At 38.1% G+C, this 24,153-nt stretch overlaps 4 protein-coding genes across 30 annotated transcripts in view; 1 reads left to right on the top strand and 3 right to left on the bottom strand.

Annotated features, from left to right (window-relative positions):
- The window catches only part of prkcbp1l (protein kinase C binding protein 1, like), a 33,569-nt gene extending 23,970 nt beyond the window's left edge, over positions 1-9,599 (bottom strand). For 2 of the 16 annotated variants that reach the window (XM_079803585.1, XM_079803577.1), the window contains exon 1: positions 3,756-3,872. In XM_079803585.1, coding sequence (XP_079659711.1) covers positions 3,756-3,769 — 14 coding nt within the window. In that variant the 5' untranslated portion in view covers positions 3,770-3,872. Of the gene's footprint in view, positions 1-1,061; positions 1,687-3,755; positions 4,343-4,770; positions 4,818-5,489; positions 5,530-7,425; positions 7,444-9,375 lie in introns of those variants that run through there. The other 14 variants (XM_079803580.1, XM_079803572.1, XM_079803574.1 and 11 more) reach the window with 14 other exon arrangements.
- Positions 1-24,153, bottom strand: part of tcea2 (transcription elongation factor A (SII), 2) — a 774,534-nt gene that overhangs the window by 723,141 nt on the left and 27,240 nt on the right. The gene's annotated exons all lie outside the window — the stretch shown is intronic.
- On the top strand, positions 6,976-12,713 carry slc16a7 (solute carrier family 16 member 7). 3 transcript variants are annotated; one of them, XM_079803595.1, is made up of 8 exons: positions 6,976-7,073; positions 7,545-7,595; positions 7,684-7,730; positions 9,084-9,168; positions 9,332-9,568; positions 9,888-10,031; positions 11,212-12,042; positions 12,123-12,712. In XM_079803595.1, exons 5-8 carry the CDS (start codon positions 9,352-9,354, stop codon positions 12,386-12,388), a joined length of 1,458 nt encoding a protein of 485 aa, XP_079659721.1. In that variant the 5' UTR covers positions 6,976-7,073; positions 7,545-7,595; positions 7,684-7,730; positions 9,084-9,168; positions 9,332-9,351; the 3' UTR covers positions 12,389-12,712. The 3 variants fall into 3 exon arrangements, with proteins under 3 accessions (XP_079659721.1, XP_079659719.1, XP_079659720.1); XM_079803593.1 differs by lacking the exon at positions 7,684-7,730 and having other exon boundaries at positions 12,123-12,713; XM_079803594.1 differs by lacking the exons at positions 7,545-7,595; positions 7,684-7,730.
- Positions 11,111-22,398, bottom strand: LOC307118139 (SRSF protein kinase 3). Of its 10 annotated transcripts, XM_079803603.1 has the most exons (14): positions 22,186-22,317; positions 21,112-21,194; positions 20,747-20,850; positions 19,929-20,037; positions 19,743-19,830; positions 19,574-19,661; positions 17,876-17,982; positions 17,626-17,794; positions 17,438-17,511; positions 17,193-17,300; positions 14,632-14,701; positions 14,459-14,551; positions 14,181-14,361; positions 11,111-12,225 (listed from the first exon to the last, which is right to left on the bottom strand). In XM_079803603.1, the coding sequence occupies exons 3-14, from the start codon at positions 20,835-20,837 to the stop codon at positions 12,210-12,212; spliced, it is 1,194 nt and encodes a 397-aa protein (XP_079659729.1). In that variant the 5' UTR covers positions 20,838-20,850; positions 21,112-21,194; positions 22,186-22,317; the 3' UTR covers positions 11,111-12,209. The 10 variants fall into 10 exon arrangements, with proteins under 10 accessions (XP_079659729.1, XP_079659727.1, XP_079659723.1 ...); XM_079803601.1 differs by lacking the exon at positions 21,112-21,194 and having other exon boundaries at positions 22,186-22,398; XM_079803597.1 differs by lacking the exon at positions 11,111-12,225 and having other exon boundaries at positions 13,121-14,361; positions 17,474-17,511.

Genomic DNA, 24,153 nt, shown 5'->3' on the forward strand with positions numbered 1-24,153 from the left:
ATGCCGTGCTATATCATCTAATATTATTATTATCTGACCAAAATGTAACATCTAAGAACAAACTGAGGTAACAAAATGAATGTCACGTATCCGGCGATAATGGAATCTGCTCAGATACATCTTACAATTAACAAGTTAATGAAAATAAACTGATAGTTCACCCAAAAATGAAAATTCTGTCATTGATTACTCATCCTCAAGTTTTTTCAAGCCCGTAAGACTTTCCGTCATCTTCGGGACACAAATTAAGATATTTTTAATGAAATCTGAGAGATTTCTGTTTCTCCATTGACAGTCCACGCAACTACCACTCTAAAAAAGAGATCGTAAAACGAATCCATATGAATCGAGTGGTTTAGTCCAAATTTTCAGAAAGAGACTCAAATCGCTTTATGATGACAAGGTTCGGTTGAGCAACTGTTTATGTTCGCTGACCAATGTTTATTTTCAGCGTACAAAGCCAGAATTTTCCTTTTTGGATGAACTAACCCTTTAAGGATTAAACAAGGACAACAACAAAAAGAATCAAATACTTCACTTAACACTCAACCACACATATCTTGACCACAACGAGGCCTTATTCACCCCCATAAAGGGGAAACCCACTATGATCAATCAATCAACAAAAACCTTCTTAACCACAAGGGTAGGATGGAAATGACGGGTACCAAACAGAATCATGTAAATGACAGGTGAAAGAGAAGAGGCGGACCAAGGTCTACAGCACAAACAAAATCCTACAACGATGAGGTCTTGATCCTGGCCTTTGTGCAGAAGAAAAGACCAGAAGCTGGCAACGGTTCTCCATTACATGAGGTCAGGATTAGGACCGGTGTCGAGAACGAGTACGAAAGAGAGGATTGATCATCAGGCCACAATGAGGCCTTAGTCTTTCACTAATTCTCATTGACGGGCCGCGGCTTGACATCGTAGAAAATAAATCCATGTACTTTCACTGTTTAGATATTCAGAGACTTCCTTCATCAGGACAATAGAAAGGAAAACTCATCAAATAAATCCAAAAAGGCAAATAACCTTCCATAGCGACAAATTAAACTCACCTTTCTCACAAGAAAATATTCCAGGTTGTGCTGAAAAATCATAAATAGTCTGCAGAGTATGTCAGAAACGAGAGTAAAGACATGAGTCTGGAGAATGAATATCCGTTTCAGCAAACTTGAATTAGACATATGATGTCTAAGGAGGGAAATGCACATCTATGCATGTAGCCAAGGGCCTGAAGGCTCTCCATTTTTTACTTTAATATGAGGCCGAAAGGAGCCGCATGGATGTTTTTTCACATTAGGGCCACGTCAGAAAATCCCATCCACCAGGCCTGTCTTTTCCGGCTCGCTTCAGAAAGGTCAAGCCAACTGTGTGGCTGAAAATCCAGATCTCTACACTGAAATCAAAGAAACAGGAAGTCCTGAAGCTGATCAGACGAAGAGAAAGAAAACCACCGCTCTGCAACCAAACCGGCCTCCAAAACGGGATCTTCGTGAACGATCTGAGCAGAGAGACAATCAGAGGTCCTCGCAAACAGACCAAATAAAGAGAAAGGCAGCTGTGAATGTGGAGATAACTGGTCAGAGAGTGAGCCGAGGTCTTTTTTTCTCTCTTCGCAGGAAATGAGAGTGCCTCCCTTCCCCCACCGCTCTGCTCGAGCTCCCCTTCCCCCCTCCCTCTAGGCCAGAGACGCGGGCTCTGGCACGTCCATGGCACAGGAGCTTACAGTAAACAGGGAGAACGAGAGAAACCGTCGCATATAGGTCAGTCTCAAGAGCCACAGCTGAGAAAAACAAGTGAAGCGGCAATGCACCTGAGTATCAACATGCAAACAAACGTTCTGCCGTTCAGACAAGGCAAACCTTCCTCCCAGATTGTGCTCTTGGGCCGTTAAAGTGAGCAGCTAACTTGGTTCACGGCTGCTTTATGAATCATTTCAAAAGCAAGCAGTGACTTTACAAGGACACAGTTGTTTCCTGTCAAGGATATCGATATGATTTGACTTTTTCTGTTGCTCTTTGCTGATATACCACGGGTAAAATACCCTTGTCAAACCACTGCAGGTCATTTCCTCTGAACGGCACAAAGCCAATCACCACAATCCTTTACAATGTCGTTTCCTTGACAAGAATCCCAATCGCAGTGGCATAATCTTTTACTGATGTAAAACACGCCAGCCATTTTCCCATAAAGAGAAGCTAGGCTAACATTATGAAGAGCTAGGCGACTGTAATGTGAATGCAATTAAATTAATTGTTCATAATTACAACAACTAATTCGGGAACCATTTGTTGTTTGATAAACAGGTGAAATACGATACGTATTGGAAGGGGGTTTTTGAGACGCAGCCATAAATATCATTAGAAAGGCCAAGGATCCGTTGGGAATGCGGCAGGGGGCTTTTTAGTCCCGTGTGGTTTGTGCTCGCTTGTTTTGTCTTAGGGAGCAGCTGTGTGTGTATGTGGTGGTGGTGCTATTTTATTGTTAACTTCACCATAAATCTCGGAAAGAAACTTAGGAGGAGATGAATAATATGCCAAGAGATGATCTCTAGGGAGATGATATGCAAATAGAATCTAAACAATCTTCTTAAAAGAACGTCACAGCCTTCTCTATGACAAGAATCGGTTTTCTTTTTATACAATTTAGCTTTAAAAAGAATTGAAATTGTATGCATTTCAAAAGAATTCAACCGTGCTAATGCTGACATAACATAATGATGTGCATGTGCAATAGTGCAATGCAAAAAAAACAAGTCTGCTCACAAAGGAAATGAAAGAGGACTATAATTCAATGGCTGTTTTTTCATTGTGGCTGTCTGTACATAATACATGTTACAGTATGTATTCTAATCACTTGCCTAAGGAACAAATGGCTTTTCTGCATGATATGCATCAAGCTGATGAATTCCTTTCCCAAGAATAATCCATGCTTAAAAAAGCTGTAGATGCATATTACAAAATGGTGTCTCACACTATTTATAAACTCACTCACAATGTGACTGGCTGTAAACAATGACAGCGAAAAAACATGCAAATGTCCACACAGACCAATTATTTTCTTAAGGACGTGTTCAAAGACAGCACAGAATGCAGCTGTAATCACTAGATAAATAAAAAAAACCAGACATTGTCATCTAACGTCCCTCCTGAAGCTAAAACTATGAACTGAAAATATAAAACAAACACGAATGCCACTGAAAAATGTGCTCTCCGCCCCTCATTGGTAGATCACGTCCTGAATTACCCATCCTGCCCCTGTGTAAAATGACCACAGCTGGGGCTCTCAGCTCTCTAATAGGGCCCTAACAGATGCCTCCATTTTCTGTGGCGTGGCTTGTGACACAAACAGACAATGGGACAGGCAATCAGCTTAAAAAAGTACATCACCCAAGCACCCCACCCCCCTGATCCTCCACCCCCTACGTGGGGCAGATCAACATCTACAGAAATGACTGTCACTCAGCTGTTTGCCAGTTCAGCAATGAGTGATAGCTGACTTCGTTTGCCATGTAACCATGTGATCGAGCAGCACACAGGCCAAAGCTCAGGAGAGGGAGAACGCCTGACCCCCCCTTCTCTGGCCCTCTCCCCCACCTCCTTCCTCCTCTGCCCTGTTTTTCTGAGACATAGGCCTTTGCTAGGCCTCCCCAGTCACTGGAGAATCAAATCTGCAATTCACAGTGTTAGCAGTGGATGAAAACAGTACAATGACAAGAAAGGACAGACGTAATAAAACATCAGGCTTACCTCTGTGGATGCATGGCTGAAACAGTGTAATGTCAATACTTATAAAACATGGAGGACAGCCTCAGCCTTTAGACAAGGGAGGGCTCTCCTCTCCACACTCAGAGCTCAGGCCTGTGTGATCAGAGCAGGGCCGTGACTGGCTGCCCTCCCACTAGCAGGATGTAAGGCCTCGTCTGATTGGCCGAAGCGCTTCCTGAGTAATTATCTTTGTTCGGCACTGGCAGGATCAGCAGTGAGTGCGGGAAAGAGCACAGAGGAGAGGGAGAGAAAGAACTAGGCCTCACTCACTCAAAAAAACACGCTTGTTTGCACAGACCCACTGCGAAATGACAGCTAAATATCCGTTAGCTGTGGACGTGGAGCAATTTGTGTGGGATTTCGCATTAAAGCGCTGTTGTTTGTCTCGGGTCTGTGTGGAGCCATAGGCCTTTGTTTAATCCCTCCCCCCACCGGAGCCGGTTGAGAAATAGGAGACACTCCTTTAGTGAAAATGAGCCCTGAGCAAAAATAGTGCAGCCACCATAACTTCCTGTGCTTGAACTGCAACCGATTCACGAGCAATATGTAGAGCAGATATAGTATTCACTCTAAAATGAGAAATGCAAAGTACTTTCAGTGTCATGTCAGTAAGCAGTGCAAAAACAAACGCACATTAAATAATGAGTAATGTAGCAAAACGGATTGGATTAACTAAAACCTTGAAGCACTTAAAAAAAACTATGAATTATATTCAATGACAATAGTTTTCGAGAAAAAATGTATGGCTATCATGAATACTATATTTTCACTTTCACAAAAGCGGAGGAGCTAGCTAGGTAAATGCCTTAGATTCATCACAATATTGTGAGTGTTGAAACAAAATTATCTGAATCGTTACTACATTAAGACATTTTAAGGTGAATCTAGTCGATGAAATAGTATGGTATTAAATAGTATTAGTATGGATGTGTTTAGGCCTTCACAGCAAAAGCTTCCACTAGGCCGCAAACAGCGCCGCCTGCTCTCCGACACTTACACAACACTGACATCCACTGGAGAGACGGGGAACTGCACGACTCCCATCTGAAATCACACAACAATAATCTTACATGCTAGTGAAAACCTGTTGATGTTGTTGAAAAAAATTAAAACTGTTAAAAAATGTTTTAGTAATTGAAATAAAGCTGATTACATTTAGATAAAAAAAATGAAACAAACTTAAATTAAAATGAGAGATGTTGCTTTGGCAACTAAATGAAAGTATTTTTCATTTAAGTTTGTTTCATTTTTTTTATCTAAATTTAATCAGCTTTATTTAAATTACTACAATTGAATATTCTGTACAGTATGATGAACTTTACAGTTATGAACTGCAGTGAATCCACAATGAACTCAAGGCCGTAATGATGTCTTGAACACTGAGGGGGCCATTTTTTTTATAAAAGTGAAGGAAATTCTAGGCCTAATTCTAGCTGGGAAATAGCTAATCCTAATTTACAAATAATATTTGCATTAAAATGTGCACACATGTAGTTTTATTTGTATGCCTAATATGTCAAAAACGTAAAAGTTTCTTGTCTCGTCACACCCAGTAAGAATTGAATCATGAATCACGTAAATGCAACATTTCTCAAAACGGCCATATTTGAGAAAAAAGTCTAGTAGTTTGCATCGCTGGGTGTTACTGTCGTTCGTTTAACATTTTTATCGTAAAAAAGTTGACATGTATTAAATGTTTCGCTATTTACTTCTTACCTCGCTCTCTTTCACACTCTGCATCTGTAAACAGTAAACCCCGCCTACTTTGATTTGATTGGTCGCCTCAATCATTTTGACGTTGACGAGCGCTGTTAGACCAATGAGGCAGACCAGCCTAAACATTTAACATTAACCCAGGAAATCAAAGCACAAGAACAAATGTTTTTTGTTGTTGTTTTTTTGTGTGAAAAATTATATTTTATTCATATGTTATGCCATGTCCTCGTAAGTGGACATCGGGACTCAGTTGTTAAAATTAAATTACATGAAATGACAATGTGACCCCCCCCCCCAGGTTTCAGGATTTTTTTTTAACCTTTGTTTAAAGATAATTTTCAACTATGTTATGAACGGAATGAATTACCATTTTACTTTGTGCAATATGTAGGTAAAATGGCCATACATTGGTTTCCCCGTTCAATGCAATATATAGTAGGCCTACACTATTTACATATTAATATCTTGGAGCAATGTAATGAAAAAAGAAGTGTAATAATGGGAGTAATAGTTGGCAACATTTTCATAATAATATCTAATAGTTTATAGAAACATTGTGTGTAAGTTATTTCATTCACTTGTTGTGTCTCCCAAAATGCCTGATAAACATGATTTAAGGGGACATGTATGAAATAAATGCCCTGTTTTGTAAGAGAAAGTCATATCTTGATCAGAAACTTAATCCATAAAATTTTCCTGAGAACGTTGATTAATAACAAACAATTTGAAAATTAAATGATAATTAGCCTACAAAATATTATCATTTGTGCTAAATTTGATAATTCAGTCTTTTTTAAAGAATATGTTGTCATGGTGACATATGTGGTGTCAGAGAAATTCACTAAAATATAATGTGGCATTAATGTGACAGTGGCACCCTGGAGGTTCCTTTTTGTCATTCTAACAACATACAGAGTGCAGCAGATATTGAATTTGTTGAAACAATCTGTTGTATAAAGCGCTATAAAAATAAAGGTGACTTATTGCATGTGTAGCCTATTCAGCTACAAAATAAACAGAAATGAAAAGCTGAAAAATGTATTTCGTTCCTCAAAACATTGAGTTTTGAGTTCTAAATGATCAGAACCTATATTTAGGCCTACACTATATAAGGGGTAAGAACATTATTTATTTATTTATTTCTCAAACTGAGTTTTGATTTCTAACAAGGTAGCCTACGTGTTTTCAGTTTTCACACGTTTTCAAAATTAAAATAATGATGTGCCTGAACTGTGTTTAGCGCGCCTTGCAAAACGTTTTTTATAATTTTTTTATTAATTGCAAACTGTAAGCAGATAATGAACGTGCGATGTACTTTAGTAGCCTAGTTGTTGGTGTTTTAATGTTAATAATGTCTCGACTGCACCTTTTAAAAAGAAGCGCCACAAAAGACGAGGAAAACGGGTGGTTGGTGAAGAACGCGAGGAATGCATTACGCGCGAACCGGTGAAACTACTATTCTTCCCCCGACGTGGCTGTCCTGATCAGTCATCGCAAATGCGAACAGACCGATGGAACAGCTCTAGCACAACCACAGTCATTGGATCTTCTTAGCACAGTTAAAGCGGCACTTCTGAATATGAGGTCAGTGGGACATTTGAAAATATTACACAGTTGATATAGTAGGCCTATATATAGTAGCCTATAGGCTACATGGCGATTTATGTACCGCAAAATATGTTTTTTTTCCCTTCTGATTTTAACTGAGACCCGGTGGATAGCCTACCTGTTTTCTGTTGCCCGCGAAGTTCCAATTACAATGTTTTAAATACGCACAGATCCACTGGTCGAGCCACACTTTAAACATCTATGGGATATGGATCATTTATAAATGACATAAGGAAATTGCGTTTAAAATACAATAATAATGTTAAAAAAAAATTAACTTAAAGGGATCCCCCCTAATTAAAATGTTGACATCATTTAGGCTACTCACCTTCAAGTTGTTCCAGCCCTGTATGAGTTTCTTTCTTGTGCTGAACACAAAAGAAGATAGGCTATAAAGAATGCAATCTGCCTGGTTACCCAAAATATCTTCTTTTGTGTTTTTTACAGTCTGTGGTTCAACAGAAGAAAGACACTCATACAGGTTTGGAACAATTGAGGGTGAGTAGCCTAAAGATGATATAATTTTCTATCCATTTAAACCAATACAATTAAAATCTATTTGTTACTTGATTTACATTTTTGGCAGCAAGAAAGTGGAAACATTAGTATGTCACATGCTGTCAAGGCACTACAGTGAGTTCATTTTGTACTATAGAACATTTATAAATTCCCTTTTTAAAAAAAAAAAATGTCATTGTACATCCAAATGTGTTTTGGTCATTTTTAATGCACATTTTGTTAAAATACCTCAAAGACCAAAACTGACATGCATAAATTACTATGTCCTTTTAGGGGATATATCATTTTGGTGTGGCTGGCACTATTTTTCATCACTGGCAGGCAGTATAATAGCCTTTTTGCCTGTGTTTTAGGCCGATGTTTGTAAGTTTGATAGAAGACAGAGTGGAAAAGCTGTACATTTTCCAGAAAGTATTGATGATAGGGATGGCAGTGCATCAGAAAATAAGGTTGTAGTAAGAAAGGAAGAAGAATTTGAAGATCTAGGAGGATAGAAGCATATGGGTGATGGCAAAGATGAAGAATATAAGTCATAGATTGTCATGGAAGTCAGGCATTTGGGTAGCATTATGCCAGTTCGGACGATCCATACTACAACCAGAGGTCAGGAAAGATACCACTGCCTATTGGCCTCCAAAAATGATGACTAATCCGGTCAAAATCGAGTTACGTGTGGAAAGTATAGGCTACACTGAAAAAGAAGAATCTTGTTGATTTTCACATGTGCTACGATCATTGATCACCAACTGATTTAAAATGATTTACTACTTCTGTCGAGATTGTGAAGTGCGCATTCGATGGACACTTTACTATCCCACGAGGCCATGGCAGATTTAGTACGTCTGGATTTCATTCATACTCATTCATTCTATATAGAACATGCTTTTTTTAACGGTCGCAAAGTAAATTCAAACATACCTACTCAGACAGTACGTGATTTCAGACGCACCACCTGTCTGAACTGAAGATTAGGCATATGAGTGAATGGTGAGTACCACTTTTGGTGTGTAAGAAAGTTTAAAAACTCTATTATAAAAAACAACAAAAAAAACACATTCAAAAGTACTAAAATTAAAATGAAAACTGAACTATAATTTAACAATAAAAATCATAGTTAAAAATAAAAGCTATGATTTAAAAATAAAAATAACTATGATTTATAAATAAAAGCTTATTCAAAATATTAATAAAAAGCCTACTATAGTATAGAAAAATGATACTAGTCTGCAAGTCCTAGTACTTCTAATTTGATAATTCATAATTGTTCATTTTAATTTTAATTTTTAAAAACCTTTAATTTAACGTTTAATTGTTTGTATGCATCTGAGAGTAAATGTGTATAAAATTCTACTGATATTTTATTAGCCTATAACCATGCCAATAATGCCAACAGGAATTCTGAGCTGCTGCTTGGTCAAATTTCAGAAATATAATCACACTTTCACTCTATATCTCTCTTTTAAAAAGTGGCAAAGCATTTCATGTGATGAAGAAAGAAAGCAGGACATGTTGAACATTGCCATCTGGAAGCTCATTGTACTCATGGAGAGAGGTAAGGTCTTATAATTTGCAGACATTAGTTAGTGGAAATGTAGCTATTAATAAATAAATCAAATGCAAAGTTCCTGAATGATTTCTGTAGTGAATGTAGAGAAATGTTATGTTCTTTTAATGAAGAATATTAATGAAATCATATGGGCTTTTTTTCTTTTTAGAGAGAAATTAAAAACAAAACATGCCCCCATCAGCTAGCACAAACCTGGGCTATACCCCTCCTGATGGCGGCTGGGGGTGGGCCGTGGTGTTTGGGTCCTTCATCTCCATCGGTTTCTCTTACGCCTTCCCCAAGTCTCTCACCATCTACTTCAAAGAAATCCAGGAGTATTTTTCCACCTCCTACAGTGAGATAGCCTGGGTCTCCTCCATCATGCTGGCTACCATGTATGCAGGAGGTTAGAAAGCGTTGCATAATGATTTGATGGCACAACGATATGTATGCGAGTCATTTTCACAACATTGCTTGGCATTCCATACTCCCACAAACAGAGCAGAGCAGTTCAATGTGTGCTAGAAGTAACCAAATAACAGGAGGCATCCAAATCAAAGATTACTTTGTCCCCATGGTTGCACAACAAGCCAGAGCTGTGCTCTTTTTTTAGTCTTATTTTGTATAGTCACATGCAAATTTAGAGGTCAAGGTTTTAGTATTACTTTTTGGGTTCATGACACCTAATAATAAGCATTGCATCATCTTTTCCTCTCACCTTGCAGGACCTGTGAGCAGCATTTTGGTCAACCGCTATGGTAGCCGCCCAGTGGTGATTGTTGGTGGGCTAATGGTTGGGCTTGGTATGGTAACGGCGTCTTTTGGCTCTACCATTTTGCATTTGTATTTATGCGTGGGAGTCATTGGAGGTAAATATTTTAACTTTAATCTCAGCAATAGCCAAATCCTTAGGACACATATAGACATAGTATATAGATTCTAATTAATTTCCCTTCTTGTGACATTGTTCTTCTGCTAGTAAAAAGCATGCTTCATTCTGATTGGACAGTGTCAGTATATCGGGGTTCCTCCCTTGCATGTGAATGATCAAAGATTACAAATTCAAGGTCAAAGCTGTCTGGGTTATTTTCAAGCTCTAAATGGAAGCTCTGACCTTTTACTTCAGTACAATTCAGAAAAACATGCCATTTCTTCTTATTTTGAAGTGGATAAATTAAAAACTGATTCGAGACCCAATAGCAATGCCCGGTTAGTGAGCGAATCATTCTTATGAATCGATTATTTTGAATGAACTGTATTCAACTGGTTTACAAATCACATTCTATGATTCATTAATGAATTCGACTATTCCGATTGCAGCATGTTAAAAACTCACTGATTCAATTATCCATTTAAAGTGAGTCTCAAGTTAACGAATCATTGCATCTATCGTAATGTGAGAGTAATATGACTCTCATCGCTCCATAATAATAATAATAATTCCACATAATGTTAAAATCTTAAATTTACACTGCCATTCAAATGTTTGGTGTCGGGATTTTTGAAAAATGTTTTTGAAAGAAGTCTCTTATGGTCATCAAGGCTGCATTTATTGATAAAAAATACACCAAAGACAATAATTTTGTGAATTTTTTTCAGGATAATTTCTCCAGAATGATCTCCACATGATCCTTCAGAAATCATTCTAATATGCCGATTTGATGCTCAAGAAACATTTCTTATTATCAATGTTGAAAACAGTTGTGTATTCATATTTTTGTGGAAACCATGATATATTTTTGGGATTCTTTGATTAATAGAAAGTTTAAAAGCATTTATTTGAAAACTTTTGTAACATTATAAATGTCTTTACTGTCACTTTTTTTTTTAAATCAATTTAATGCAGCCTTGCTATATAAAACTATATCTTTTTTGAGCATTATGAAGTATGTAAAATCCTCACAGATCAGTACATTTAGTACTTAAATTCAGAAGCAAGTACAATTATTCGCACAAATGTACTTTTATTGGAGTAATATGTCATCAGGGTATGTATTTTGTTAAATGTTAACTCTTTGACAATGCACATACAATGCTTTTGTTTTATAGGCTTTGGCCTAGCTTTTAACCTGCAACCAGCTCTTACGATAATCGGCAAATACTTCCTTGTGAAAAGGCCAATTGCAAATGGCTTGGCAATGGCGGGGAGCCCTGTGTTACTGTCCATCCTAGCTCCCCTCAACCAGTTTCTCATTGACCATTTTGGATGGCGAGGAAGCTTCCTCATCCTTGGAGGACTTTTGCTCAACTGCTGTGTAGCTGGATCCCTTATGCGACCCATCAAGATAAAAATAAAACCGTCAGTGTGCCAAACCACTGATGACACAGGGGAGCTGGACGTCACCTCTCAGACAGCTGGACAAGACAAGTCCAAGCGGTCAGGCTGTGCCGCAAAGGTCACCCAGTTCATTGATGTATCCCTCTTCAAGCACAGAGGCTTCCTCATCTATCTGGTCGGAAATGTGGTCATGTTCTTTGGATTTTTTGCCCCAGTGGTCTTCCTGGCACCATATGCCAAGCATCAGGGGATAGACGAATACTCCGCAGCATTCCTCCTCTCCATATTTGCTCTAGTGGACATGTTCGCACGTCCAGGAACGGGTCTGATCGCCAACACCAGATGGATCAGGCCCAAGATCCAGTATTTCTTCAGCTTCGCTGTGATATATAATGGCCTGTGCCATCTGATGTGTCCGCTCTTACCAGGTTACACAGGCCTGGTGGTGTACACTGTGTTTTTTGGACTGGCTTTTGGAATGTTGAGTGCTCTTCTTTTCGAGGTACTCATGGATTTAGTGGGAGCCCAGAGGTTCTCCAGTGCGGTTGGGCTCGTTACCATTATAGAGTGTGGGCCTGTCCTGCTGGGACCACCATTCGCTGGTGAGTCTTCACTGTTGTACTGTATTGCTCCGTGATATATAGTTCATAAAGTGTATTAACAGTTTTTTTTCCCCGCTCAGGTTTACTGGTTGACATCTTCATGGACTATAAATACATGTACTTTGCTTGTGGTGTGATAATACTGGTTGGAGGCATCTTCCTCTTCATCATGAACTATTACAACTACAGATGGTTGGAAAAGGAAAAGAAACAGAGAAAGGTAGACAAGCTACAGATTGGCTCAGCTAAAGAGCTTGCTGCTATGGAGGAGGCCAAAGACAATGAGGAAGAGGTCAAACTCAGCACAGAGGAGGAAGCAGCAGACTTAACCTGCAAAGATTCCTGAAACCTTTTGTTAGAATTAAACTGTCTGTCTGTCTGTCTGTCTGTCTGTCTGTCTGTCTGTCTGTCTGTCTGTCTGTCTGTCTGTCTGTCTGTCTGTCTGTCTGCCTGCCTGCCTGCCTGCCTACCTACATCCATCCATATATCTATCTATCTGCAGTCCTCAAAGTTGCATGTTTATAAATTATTTTTGTTGGCATTTTTGTCTGTTTTTGTAATTTTTTGTTAAGATCGATTGCTTTATTTTTAAACTTTTCTTTTTATAATATTACATCAATAATAACAATTATAAAACAGGTAGGGCTGTGCCTAAGCCTGTTTCTCCTTATATATTGTGTTTATTTTAGTATTATTTATATAGATAGCAATATAGTACTTCTTTTTTTATAGATTATATTCAATATAGATTTTTTTTATCTTAGTTTAAATCTTTTGTGTGCTTTTTGTAATTATTATTATTTTTTTTACATTTCTATTTATTTTTTGAAATATTGAAATAATTTATTTAATGTTTTTGGCTTTAGTTTTAGTCATTTTAGTACTTTAACTTACTTTTTAGTTAGTTGTCATAGAAAAATTTCTTATTTTCATTTATCTTTTTTTTGTAATACTTTCAATTTTAGTTAACAATAACAACACTGAAACTTAAGACTTTCATTTTGGTCTGAAAATATGCAGATGGACAAACAGATGATGAGTGTTATACGTTAGCAGACATTCACCTTGACAAATGATGTAGTGAAATGTCCTAAGAAAGAAAACATTTATTTATATGGTATCACAAACACATAGCACTTTTTGCAGGTTAGTTTTTTTTTTTTACATGTTGATTACCAAAACATTGGCACGTTTAGCATCTTTAAACTCAGAACACACTACTTACATCTAAGTGCACCAGTATACTTAAGAAACCAAACTGATCAGTTATGGTTATAGGGAGGCACCGATATGAAAATTTTGGCTGATATCAATAACCAATCATTCTTTATATTTGAAAGCCGATAACCGATATTGGTCGAAATATCTTCTAAATCCAAATTTTTATATATATTTTTTAAAAAGCCTGATTACAAAAATAATAGGCTCACTAAAAGCCATGACCCAAGCACACAATTATAATTGTATGTAGCCTATATGACAGACTTGTGCTGCACGTTGCACTTGACTGTATTTTCCTTTTTGAAGTGATTTTAAATCATATTTCAAGCATTTCAAAACCATCATGGTGAAGAGTGTCTCAGCTGAAGGAAATAATCCATTATTTATCGGCTTTAACATATCAGCCAAATTTTCTTATCGGGCTGATAACAATAACATTTAAAAGTAACATATCGGCTGATACCGATATGATGGCCGATATATTGTGCAACCCTAGTCATGGTCATCATGGCGTTTTAGTCTGTGATGTATGCACAGAAGCACTACAGGGCTTATTTAAGAGTGGAATGTATGTACCAGACATTTAAACATATTTCACAGATAGACATTTGATATGCAAGCTGTGCTGTTCACGTATGTTACAGACCCAGCCATCCTTATGAGACCGTTCACACAAAAATGAACATTCTGTCATCATTTACTTTGTTTTCCACAGAGGAAAGAAAGTCTTACAGGTTTGGAACAACATAAGAATAAATAAATGATGACTGAATTAAAATTTTTGAGTGAAATCCTTATTTAAGTCCCATTTGGAAAAATTTAAACTTTTCATTCGACAGGCATAGACATGGACAGAAAATCTTATGGAGACCTAGTGCCCAATACAATTTCAAGTATAGGAAGCCAGAAAGGCTCACAGTTTTAGCCAGGGATGTTTGAGACACTGAGCTGCTGTGGCCCTCCGCTCTGGCAGGAAGTCCAACATGTGCAAAAGGAAATCGGAGAAAAGCGACGCCTCTCTGAGGAGAAAGTGATATTTCTCCACCAGCACTTCATACAGTCCCCATGGACGGAGGACAGCAATTCGCTGCAGGTCACCTGTGCAACAACGTACATAAGTAAAACAAATGACTCTTGCATTAAACTGATGAGTTTGCCACACTAAGATAAATTGGCAAAGACTGTTCGTACTCACCTTTGCGGTTGAAATACTGGGAGGAATATTTCCCAGACAGAGCAACTGGCACTGGGATTTTACCCATGAGTTCAATAATATGAGCCAGATGGTCTAAAAAAATAGAAACAATCAACACCACAAATCTACAATTTTCTTATAAAAATATTGAGGGTGGCTTTTAAATGGCTTACCTTCCTCTAAGGAGAAATTCTGCCCTGCTTTGGGTTCAAATAAGGAATCACCGGTAACAAGCTCAAATGCCTGGTGCAAAATAATATTAATAAATAATGCACAAAAATGACTTATTAATTGTATAATTATTATAATATTAGTATTTTATATCTTTTGTTCATTCTAATGTAGCAAAACTGCAGCAAATGTTTTAAGTAATCAACCCATTTTTCATTAAATAAAGCATAAAACTACAAAAGACAATAATCAAACAACATGATCAATGCATGTTGACAGCTTTTGGATGAAATTTGGCAATGTTTAAACGTGTACTGGTATTGTGTGCACATGGTGAGTTAAACCACTATACCCTTTTGAAACTCTACGGTCAGACTGCAGGCAAAAGTGGCCTACTTTTTGGCCTGTTAACAGCACAAACCACATGGAATCTGATCTTTTTGATTCAGATTTTGACCATTTCCATATGTGCTACTAAAGCCGATAGAGGTCAGATGCTTTGCAATGTGACCTCATTCTGAGCAGTCGTATCGGAATTCATGCAACTTTTACATCACTCTAGATCAACATTTGTCACAATTCTGTGCTCATGGGAGTCACTTCAAAGATGTTATATGCTGTGGTATCTGGCACCAAGATGTTAGCAGCAGATCCTTTAAGTCCTGTAAATTGCGAGGTGGGGCGTCCATGAATCGTACTTGTTTGTTTAGCACATCCCACAGATGCTCAATTGGATTGAGATCTGGGGAATTTGGAGGCCAAGTCAACACCTCAAACTGGTGCTCCTCCAACCATTCCTGAACCATTTTTGCTTTGTGGCAGGGCGCATTATCGTGCTAAAAGAGGCCACAAGCACCAGGGAATACCGTTTCCATGAAAGGGTGTACATGGTCTGCAACAATGCTTAGGTAGGTGGTACATGTCAAAATAACATCCACATTGATGGTAGGACCCAAGGTTTGCCAGCAGAACATTGCCCAAAGCATCACACTGCCTCTGCCGGCTTGCCTTCTTCCCATGGTGCATCCTCGTGCCATGTGACACACATGTACATGACCATCCATGTGATGGTAAAGAAAAAGTGATTCATCAGACCAGGCCACCCTCTTCCATTGCTCCGTGGTCCAGTTCTGATGCTCACTGTTGGCGTTTTCGGCGGTGGACAGGGGTGAGCATGGGCACCCTGACTGGTCCGCGGCTATGCAGCCCCGTACGCAACAAATGCATTCTGAATTCTGACACCTTTCTATCAGAACCAGCATTAACTTCTTGAGCATTTTGAGCTACAGTAGCTCGTCTGTTTGACCACACGAGCAAGCCTTTGCTCCCCACGTGCATCAATGAGCCTTGGCCGCCCATGACCCTGTCGCCGGTTCACCACTGTTCCTTCCTTGAAGCACTTTTGATAGATACTGGCACTGCAGACCGGGAACACCCCACAAGAGCTGCAGCTTTGGAGATGCTCTGACCCAGTCGTCTAGCCATCACAATTTAGCCCTTGTCAAACTCGCTCAAATCCTTTACTCCTTGCCAATTTTTCTTGCTTCTAACACATCAACTCTGAGAACAAAATGTTCACTTGCTGGCTAATATATCCCACCCACTAACAGGTGCTGTGATGAAGAGATAATCAGTGTTACACCTAATCGGTGTATATTTAGCATCCTATTCATTGACTGACAACTATATAGACATTCATTCAGCTTGCTAACAATTCTGGAATTTCAGTCAAATACAGGCTATTTTTGTTGTGTATAAAGCATGCAATATGCTTCAAATGATTATTCATATATGTAAATATACACTACTTTAAAGGTCCAGTGTGTACATTTTAGCGGAATCTAACGGTGAGGTTGCGAATTGCAACCACACACCGCTCACCCCTCCCTTTCGAAGCACATAGAGAAGCTATGGTGGACGACACAGGACAAAGATGTCATTGTCTGAGACAGCAGAGAGTAGCTGGCGCTCTGTAGAGAAGTTTGTCCATTTAGGGCCACTGTAGAAACATGGCGGCGCAAAATTATGACTTCATTGTAAGGGGACCCGTGGTGTAAATAGAAGTGGCTCATTCTAAGGTAATAAAAACATAACGGTTCATTATGTAAGGTCTTTATACACCACTGAAAACATAATTGTGTATATTATATTGCATTTTTGTCAATAGATCTTTCTAAATATTACACAGTGGACCTTTAACGAGAAGACAAGGCAATTTAGCTGTTGTGGAAAAAACTAAGTTTTTTTTCCAGTTAATACCAGTCACAGCAGCAATCGTTCTCGCCTCCGCCATGTTGACCCTTCCATCTCGTGAACTTGGGTATCAGAATTAACCCAGTGGTAAATACAAGAGGGCATTCATGTCCAATTTTTAACTAGGAAACTCGTATGTATGATAATTCCGATAGCATGTGAAGGCAACATTTGAAAAATAAAGTGCAAGAAAAAATCGGATCTGAGCATTAAATCAGAATCAAGCCCTAAGGTTTGCAGTGTGAATGTAGCCAAATTTTCTTCTAGTAGGCTCTATTTCATTGAACACTGTCTCCAGCTGTAGACTCACCAAGCAGGCCACACTCCAGATGTCAGCTGGAGGGCCATATTCAGAGCCTAGAAGAACCTCCAGAGAGCGATACTGTCGGGTCTGGATCTCCTGACAGAAGTGTTTGTACTATAGCAACAAGAAAAGAGGTTAGGTAATCTAATCAGGTTTAAACATCAAGTGATTTGATTCAGTGCATCAATAATATCCTTTCACAAGACCAGGCTTTAGAAAAGCATTATATGAATTCACTGAATGTGTCGCACCACCCAACATGAGCTGCCGAGGTCTGCAATCTTCACCGTTATATTATCTAAGTTTCCAGGTTTTCCAGCTGCTCCTACATGAAAGAAGTTGAGGATGTCAACCTTCTCACTAAATCCATGTGGTTTAACATAAATATTACAATCATTAAAGTGATGCACTTTACATTAAAGTGTAATTATATTCTTACCAGGATCCTGGAGTATTGTGGTTTTAAAAGCTGAAGTGTGCATTTGTTGCGCCCCCCCTGGAGCATGAGGTGGAGACTGCGGTGTGAGACACAGCAGTATGTTCTCAGGCTTGATGTCCGTGTGAATGATCTTACAGTTGTGGTGAAGATACTCCAGACCTTCAAGCACCTGCGACAGATACAGTTTTCAGGTCCAATGCTGATTTATATGGTCTTTAAAATAGAATAAATTCTACACATAATGTCTCACCTGAGTAATGACGTGTTTAACACAGGTGAGAGAGAGACCTGGACTGCCAAAACACACCTGCCAACAGCGCAAGTTTGGTCCCAGCAGCTCCAACACCAAACAAATATCTACATAGTGGTCAAGAATTGACTAATAACTCTTGCTATGTATTGCTGTATTATCTAAAGATGAAGTATACCTATATGATAACTTTCCCACAGAACAGAATTTATACAGCCCTACTTCCAGTTGTCAAATTTGATTGGCTGAGTGGCGTTCCAAGAGTGCTTATATAGCGCACGTGACTTTCCACATGGGATCACATTTTCACGCAGAAATTTCACGGTCGAAACCCTGTCATTTCAACAGGAATACACATGACCAAGAGTTTCATTTGAGGGCGAAAATGGTAAATGATGTACATTTTGGTTGTGTTCATGTTGGCCTACATAAATCTGCTTAGAAGTGACTTTTGTGCTTCATATAATGCTACACTATTAACAATGTATCTTTTTTACCCTGAAATCTGGCTGAAATGTCACAAATGTATACATTATATTGCCAAAAGTTTTGGGACGTCTGCTTTACATGTACATGAACTTTAATGACATCCCATTCTTAATCCGTAGGGTTTAATATGGATTTGTCCCACCCTTTGCAGCTATAACAGCTTCAACCATTTTGGGAAGGCTTTCCACAAGGTTTAGGAGTGTGTTTATGGGAATTTTTGACCATTCTTCTAGAAGCATTTGTGAGGTCAGTCACTGATGTTGGACGAGAAGGTCTGCTTCGCAGTCTCCACTTTAATTCATCCCAAAGGTGTTCTATCTGGGTTGAGGTCAGGACTCTGTGCAGGCCAGTCAAGTTCCTCCACACCAAACTCACTCATCCATGTCTTTATGGACCTTGCTTTGTGCACTGGTGCGCAGTCATGTTGGAACAGGAAGGGGCCATCCCCAAACTGTTCCCACAAAGTTGGGAGCATGAAATTGTCCAAAATGTATTGGTATGCCGAAGCATTTAGAGTTCCTTTCACTGGAACTAAGGGGCCAAGCCCAAACCCCTGAAAAACAACCCCACACCATAATCCCCCCTCCACCATCTTTACACTTGGCACAATGCAGTCAGGCAAGTACCGTTTTCCTGGCAATCGCCAAACCCAGGAATGTTACGTTAATAGTCGTTAAAGTCCATAGACCCTCGAGCAGCCAAGATATCGGGCAAAATCGGGGTTGGTCGCATTAAGACAGGCACCTCGAGACATAAATGACCAGAGTTTGGCTGCAAGCCTCAGAGCTTGGAGGGCAGTTTTGGACTTTTTTTTGGTCAGAATAGACAACGTATAAAGGGAAATCCCGCACACTATCAGTACTTGCAAAAAAAAAGAAAACTTTTTATTAGCACCGAAACGTTGCTAATGAAAAGTTTTCATATTTTTTGCAAGTACTGATAGTGTGCGGGATTTCCCTTTATTCGTTGAGGTTTTTGGATTTTTGGGTTATCCTTTGTCCTACGCACCTATCCATTACCTACTGGTGTGCGATGGTAATTGTGCATTAATTTAGTCAGAATAGAACCAGAATTTTGAACGGCTATAACTTCTGACATTTTGAACATTCAGAGAACATTCATAAATAATGTTTCATAACAATGAGAACATTAGCAAAAAAGTTCTCAGGACATGCTTCATTTCACATACATTATCTTAAGAAAGGATACGGATCCCGTTCACACCAGCTATCTTAAACTCATCCAGTAATTGCACTATATGTTTTTTAAGAGGGTTACGGGCTGTGGGACCACTGGCCTGGAGAGAGAGAAGAGGTGTACACGCACACAGTGAAAGAGAAACAGACAACCAGAGAGAGAAAGAGCGAAAGACACTCACACATCGCAGTAATGTCAGTTCATCTTGGCCAGCCTGAGTGAATCCAGCGCCACTCTTTAATACCTTTACTGCCACATGCCTGCCTGACCTGCAAAACCACGAACATAAGAACAACACATAAACACTTTTATGCTTCAGCTCACAGAAACAAATAGATACTGTGGTGCAAACACAAAATTTCAGTACCTGAGGTCAATGCAGAGCCATACAGTCGAGAAATAACCCCAACCCAGCTTTGACAGAACCTTGTATCTCTTATTAAACACATCTGCCACCTTGACTGGGTGATACCCACCTGTAGAGAGATGTCAATTAACTCTTATCATTACTGCTTTTTAAGTCAATCATCTAACATTAAATAAATTAAAATAATTAAATGAAATAAATAAGAGATAAATAAAAACAAATAAAAAATAAAATAATAATATAATAAATATAATATAATATAATATAATATAATATAATATAATATAATATAATATAATATAATATAATATAATATAATATAATATAATATAATATAATATAATATAATATAATATAATATAATATAATATATCAGTAATCTTTTGGAGATGTCAATGAACTGTTATCATTACTACTATTTAAGTCAACCATCTAATAATAAATAAAATAAAATAGAATAATAATAAAAAAAAATTAATAAATAAAATAAAATAAAATAAAATAAAATAAAATAAAATAAAATAAAATAAAATAAAATAAAATAAAATAAAATAAAATAAAATAAAATAAAATAAAATAAAATAAAATAAAATAAAATAAAATAAATAAAATAAAATAAAATAAAATAAAATAAAATAAAATAAAAAAAAAAATTAAATTAAATTAAATTAATTAAATTAAATTAAATTAAATTAAATTAAATTAAATTAAATTAAATTAAATTAAATTAAATTAAATTAAATTAAATTAAATTAAATTAAATTAAATTATTAAATTAAATTAAATTAAATTAAATTAAATTAAATTAAATTAAATACCGTAGCAGTAATCTTTTGGATCTTCATGCTCCTCTGTGTAATCCGGTTCAAGATGTTCGTAATTTCTTAGTGTTTTCAGTGTATAGTCCATAACTACATGAGACCTGCATTAGAACCCAAAAACACATATATTATCATCTTAAAGTGACAGCTGACTATTCATAAATGCATAATCACACATACAATGCCAAAATAGTGAGTCGTAAAGCTTTGCAAATGTGTTTGAAAACATATTGAGTTTCCTGTGAGTATAAATAATTTAATGGATGCTGATGTAATGGAGCATAGACAAAAGACTAAATCTGTGGTGTATTCTTAGACAGCCATAAACGTCCAGCTCTTCTATCCAGACACATTTGGCTCACCAAGGGTCAGATAAGCCAGCACCGCATTTAGATCTCAACACCCGTTGCTGTGGGAGTTTACAGCAGGATCTCTGAACCGTGACCTGAAAATATATCATGCCACTTTCTGTCTGTCACTCATGTCACACAAGATTTTGGACGGCAATGTGAGGGACACATTCCCAGAGTCAAACAAACTGTTGGGCTTGACTGATAATGAAAAGAAACTTTACTGACACATGCAAAGAATTAACATGGTAATATCACGGCATGAATTTGGTACTACAGTACTTTTTTAAGTCCATTTAAAATATTTTGCAGGTTGTACAACGGATTGTTCCCTCAAGTGTAGACAACTAAAAATGTAATAATTTAATTTAAATGGGTATTGTTATTGTTCCATGTTTTATTTTTAATTTTATGCAAATAACATACAACAACATACTAAATATAATTATTGTGATGTATGTGTTTAATCAGTGGAGGGGACAGCAGCATAATTTACCTCAACTACAGAAATTAACTCATAAATTCATCAACAATCCCTTCATAAATGTCCTGTCTCGTTCTACATGTCGTCTCTTCTTCTGGAGTCTCTCCATCATTGTCCGACTAATCTATAAATGTGTCATTATGTCCTTAAACCGGCACTCAAAACAGAGTCAATTAGGTGGATGTTCTCAAATGATCAAAGGTTGCACATGATCTGCAGTCTGAGAACCACTGTTTTAGACCAAATAAGATTGAAACCATCATGTGAAACTCTCAGCTAATATAAATCACTATATATAAAACTACATAACTCTCATCTAAATATAAAGCAGTAGTTTTCGTTATAAATAAGGATTAATTTCTGCCAGCACCAGTTGGCCAATACAGTCTCCATGTCTTGAAGACCAGGGTTCACAGTCATAAAATTGCATTCAAACCCTCTCATTGAAACTTTTTTTTGAAGGAGATTTACTATGACTATCACAGGCCACAGACTGAATCTCTGACCCAAAAACAACAACCCAACAGCAGCAGCTCAGATTTGAAATATTTTTGTGAATGCCTTTACACTAAAATATAATCAGAAGCATGCAGAGTACTCACGATTTGTTGTGGATCGTATCGGTCATGTTTGTTTGCATGATTTCATCAGAGGTCTGAAGCTGCTTATAGATTCCCCTCTGGTTTTATGATGGGGAAACTTCCTCTAAACCCTCCACAACCCACTCACTTTCTACACATACACCTCTCTCTCTCTCTCTCTCTCTCTCTCTCTCTCTCTCTCTCTCTCTCTCTCTCTCTCTCTCTCTACCCCCCCCCCTCCCTCAGAGTTGAGATATATTCTTAGGAGACAGGTGTCTGTGTTGCTCATTTTAACTTAAGCATAAAACACTTTTTGACACAGCAGAGGAAACACTGAAGCAGCAAAAACACACAGATTGAATGAAAACAAGGAACTGCTAAAGGATAATCAATGAAAGTGAAATTAAAAAAATTTATGAAAGTGTTTATAACATATTTATAGCTGTAAATATGATGCAGTATTCGGAATGGAATGTAAAAAAAATAAGACAGTAGTATTCAGAAAAACATGCATGTCTGCAGCCAGACCCTATTGGAGCAGTCTGGAGCACAAGTTGCTGTGGTTTCTGTGCATTATCTTTCATGCAGTGCTGAAAATACCTACCAGTCAGCTGGAGAACAGAGAGAGAGAAAGAGTAGCTGTCTGCAGTTAATATTAGCCTGTTAACACTTACTACTGACATGACACAGCCATTGAATGAGTTATAGTGATAAGTCATGTAGAAATAAGATGATTTATACTATAGGTGGAACAATGAGGAATGAGAGATAGCAAATAGCAGAATATCTAAATATTAGTTGTAAACAAAATGAAACAGTACAAACTAAAACAGCCTCATCACATCATGGCTTCCACGCCACAGCCCCATCACATCATGGCCGCCACAGAACAGCCCCATCATGTGATGGCTGCCACGCTACAGAATCTTCTAGAATCTTCCACTGTCTTTGGTGCTTATGGCCACTACTATCCTGTGTTTGTGGGCCGCACACACTTCTCCAGAGGAAACAGCGTCTGCGACAACTACCACCAAGACTTATACTTGTTTCTCCATCACGACCACAGAGGCCATCTACGAACTCGCTATGCCCAATGCCACAACCAAGGAGGCCGTCCATGTCCACTCTGTAACGTCCAGGATGGCCGTCCATGTCTCTGTTCCACCATGGCCTCCTGACATCGGGTTGTCTTCTGCTTTGCTGAGGTAGTCATCCCCTCTGCCATGGTGCTTTTGGATGTCATCCCCTCTGCCATCTCAACTGGATCCTTCACGTTCTCCTGATCCTCCATGGTCTCATCCACTGTTCCACGGCCCATGGTCTTGTCCTCTGCTTTGTGGTCCATGGCCTAGCCCACTGCTCCATGGTTCAGGTCCACTACCATGCCATGCTTCAGGCCCATTTCCACTTCATGGGCCTGGCACTTCATCCTGCCACCTGGGCCTCCTCCACTCCACCACCCTCCGGTGTTTTGGTTTATTAGGTGTGTTCGACTTGAAGCGCCATTGCTCAGACCAATCGGTGTATGACATCAAAGTACCGTGTTCAAGTCAAACACGTATTGTCTTGTCATGACTATCAGTTCTGTCTTCTCATTGGATCATTGTGTTGATTACTTTCAGGTGTGTCTTGTTATGTCATTAGTCCTTATATATATAGCCCTCATGTTTCTATTGTCTCTTAGCTTTGTTAAATGTAACCTGCTGTTGGTGTTATCGTATCTGTTCACGTTTATTTAAATAAACTGCACATGGGTTTAACTCAGTGGACTTTCGTTACACTCAAATTTAGTGCCAATTTAGTGCCATTCAAGTTCCACCCTACATTTTTTCTGTTAAATACCCTGTTTCATTTGGAAATGCATCCCATTATGGAAGTAAAATGTGTTGTTAATACTGTTCCATGTTCATTTTAAATGCAGTCCAATTCAGCCTTATTAAATGCATTTTATTCAAATGATTTTATTGAAGCCACTGCAGCATTTCAATC

This window comes from Gobio gobio (assembly GCF_949357685.1).
Source record: "Gobio gobio genome assembly, chromosome: 21".
Classification (NCBI taxonomy): Eukaryota; Metazoa; Chordata; class Actinopteri; order Cypriniformes; family Gobionidae; genus Gobio; species Gobio gobio.

Coding starts and splice junctions, on each gene's coding strand:
- slc16a7 (XM_079803593.1), top strand. CDS start 9,352: ATGCCCCCATCAGCTAGCACAAACCTGGGCTATACCCCTCCTGATGGC. Junction 10,032..11,211: donor ATGCGTGGGAGTCATTGGAG/GTAAATATTTTA, acceptor TTTGTTTTATAG/GCTTTGGCCTAGCTTTTAAC. Junction 12,043..12,122: donor GCTGGGACCACCATTCGCTG/GTGAGTCTTCAC, acceptor TTCCCCGCTCAG/GTTTACTGGTTGACATCTTC.
- LOC307118139 (XM_079803596.1), bottom strand. CDS start 22,223: ATGCAAACAAACATGACCGATACGATCCACAACAAATC. Junction 14,552..14,631: donor GAATTTCTCCTTAGAGGAAG/GTAAGCCATTTA, acceptor CTATTTTTTTAG/ACCATCTGGCTCATATTATT. Junction 14,362..14,458: donor CCAGTATTTCAACCGCAAAG/GTGAGTACGAAC, acceptor GTTGTTGCACAG/GTGACCTGCAGCGAATTGCT.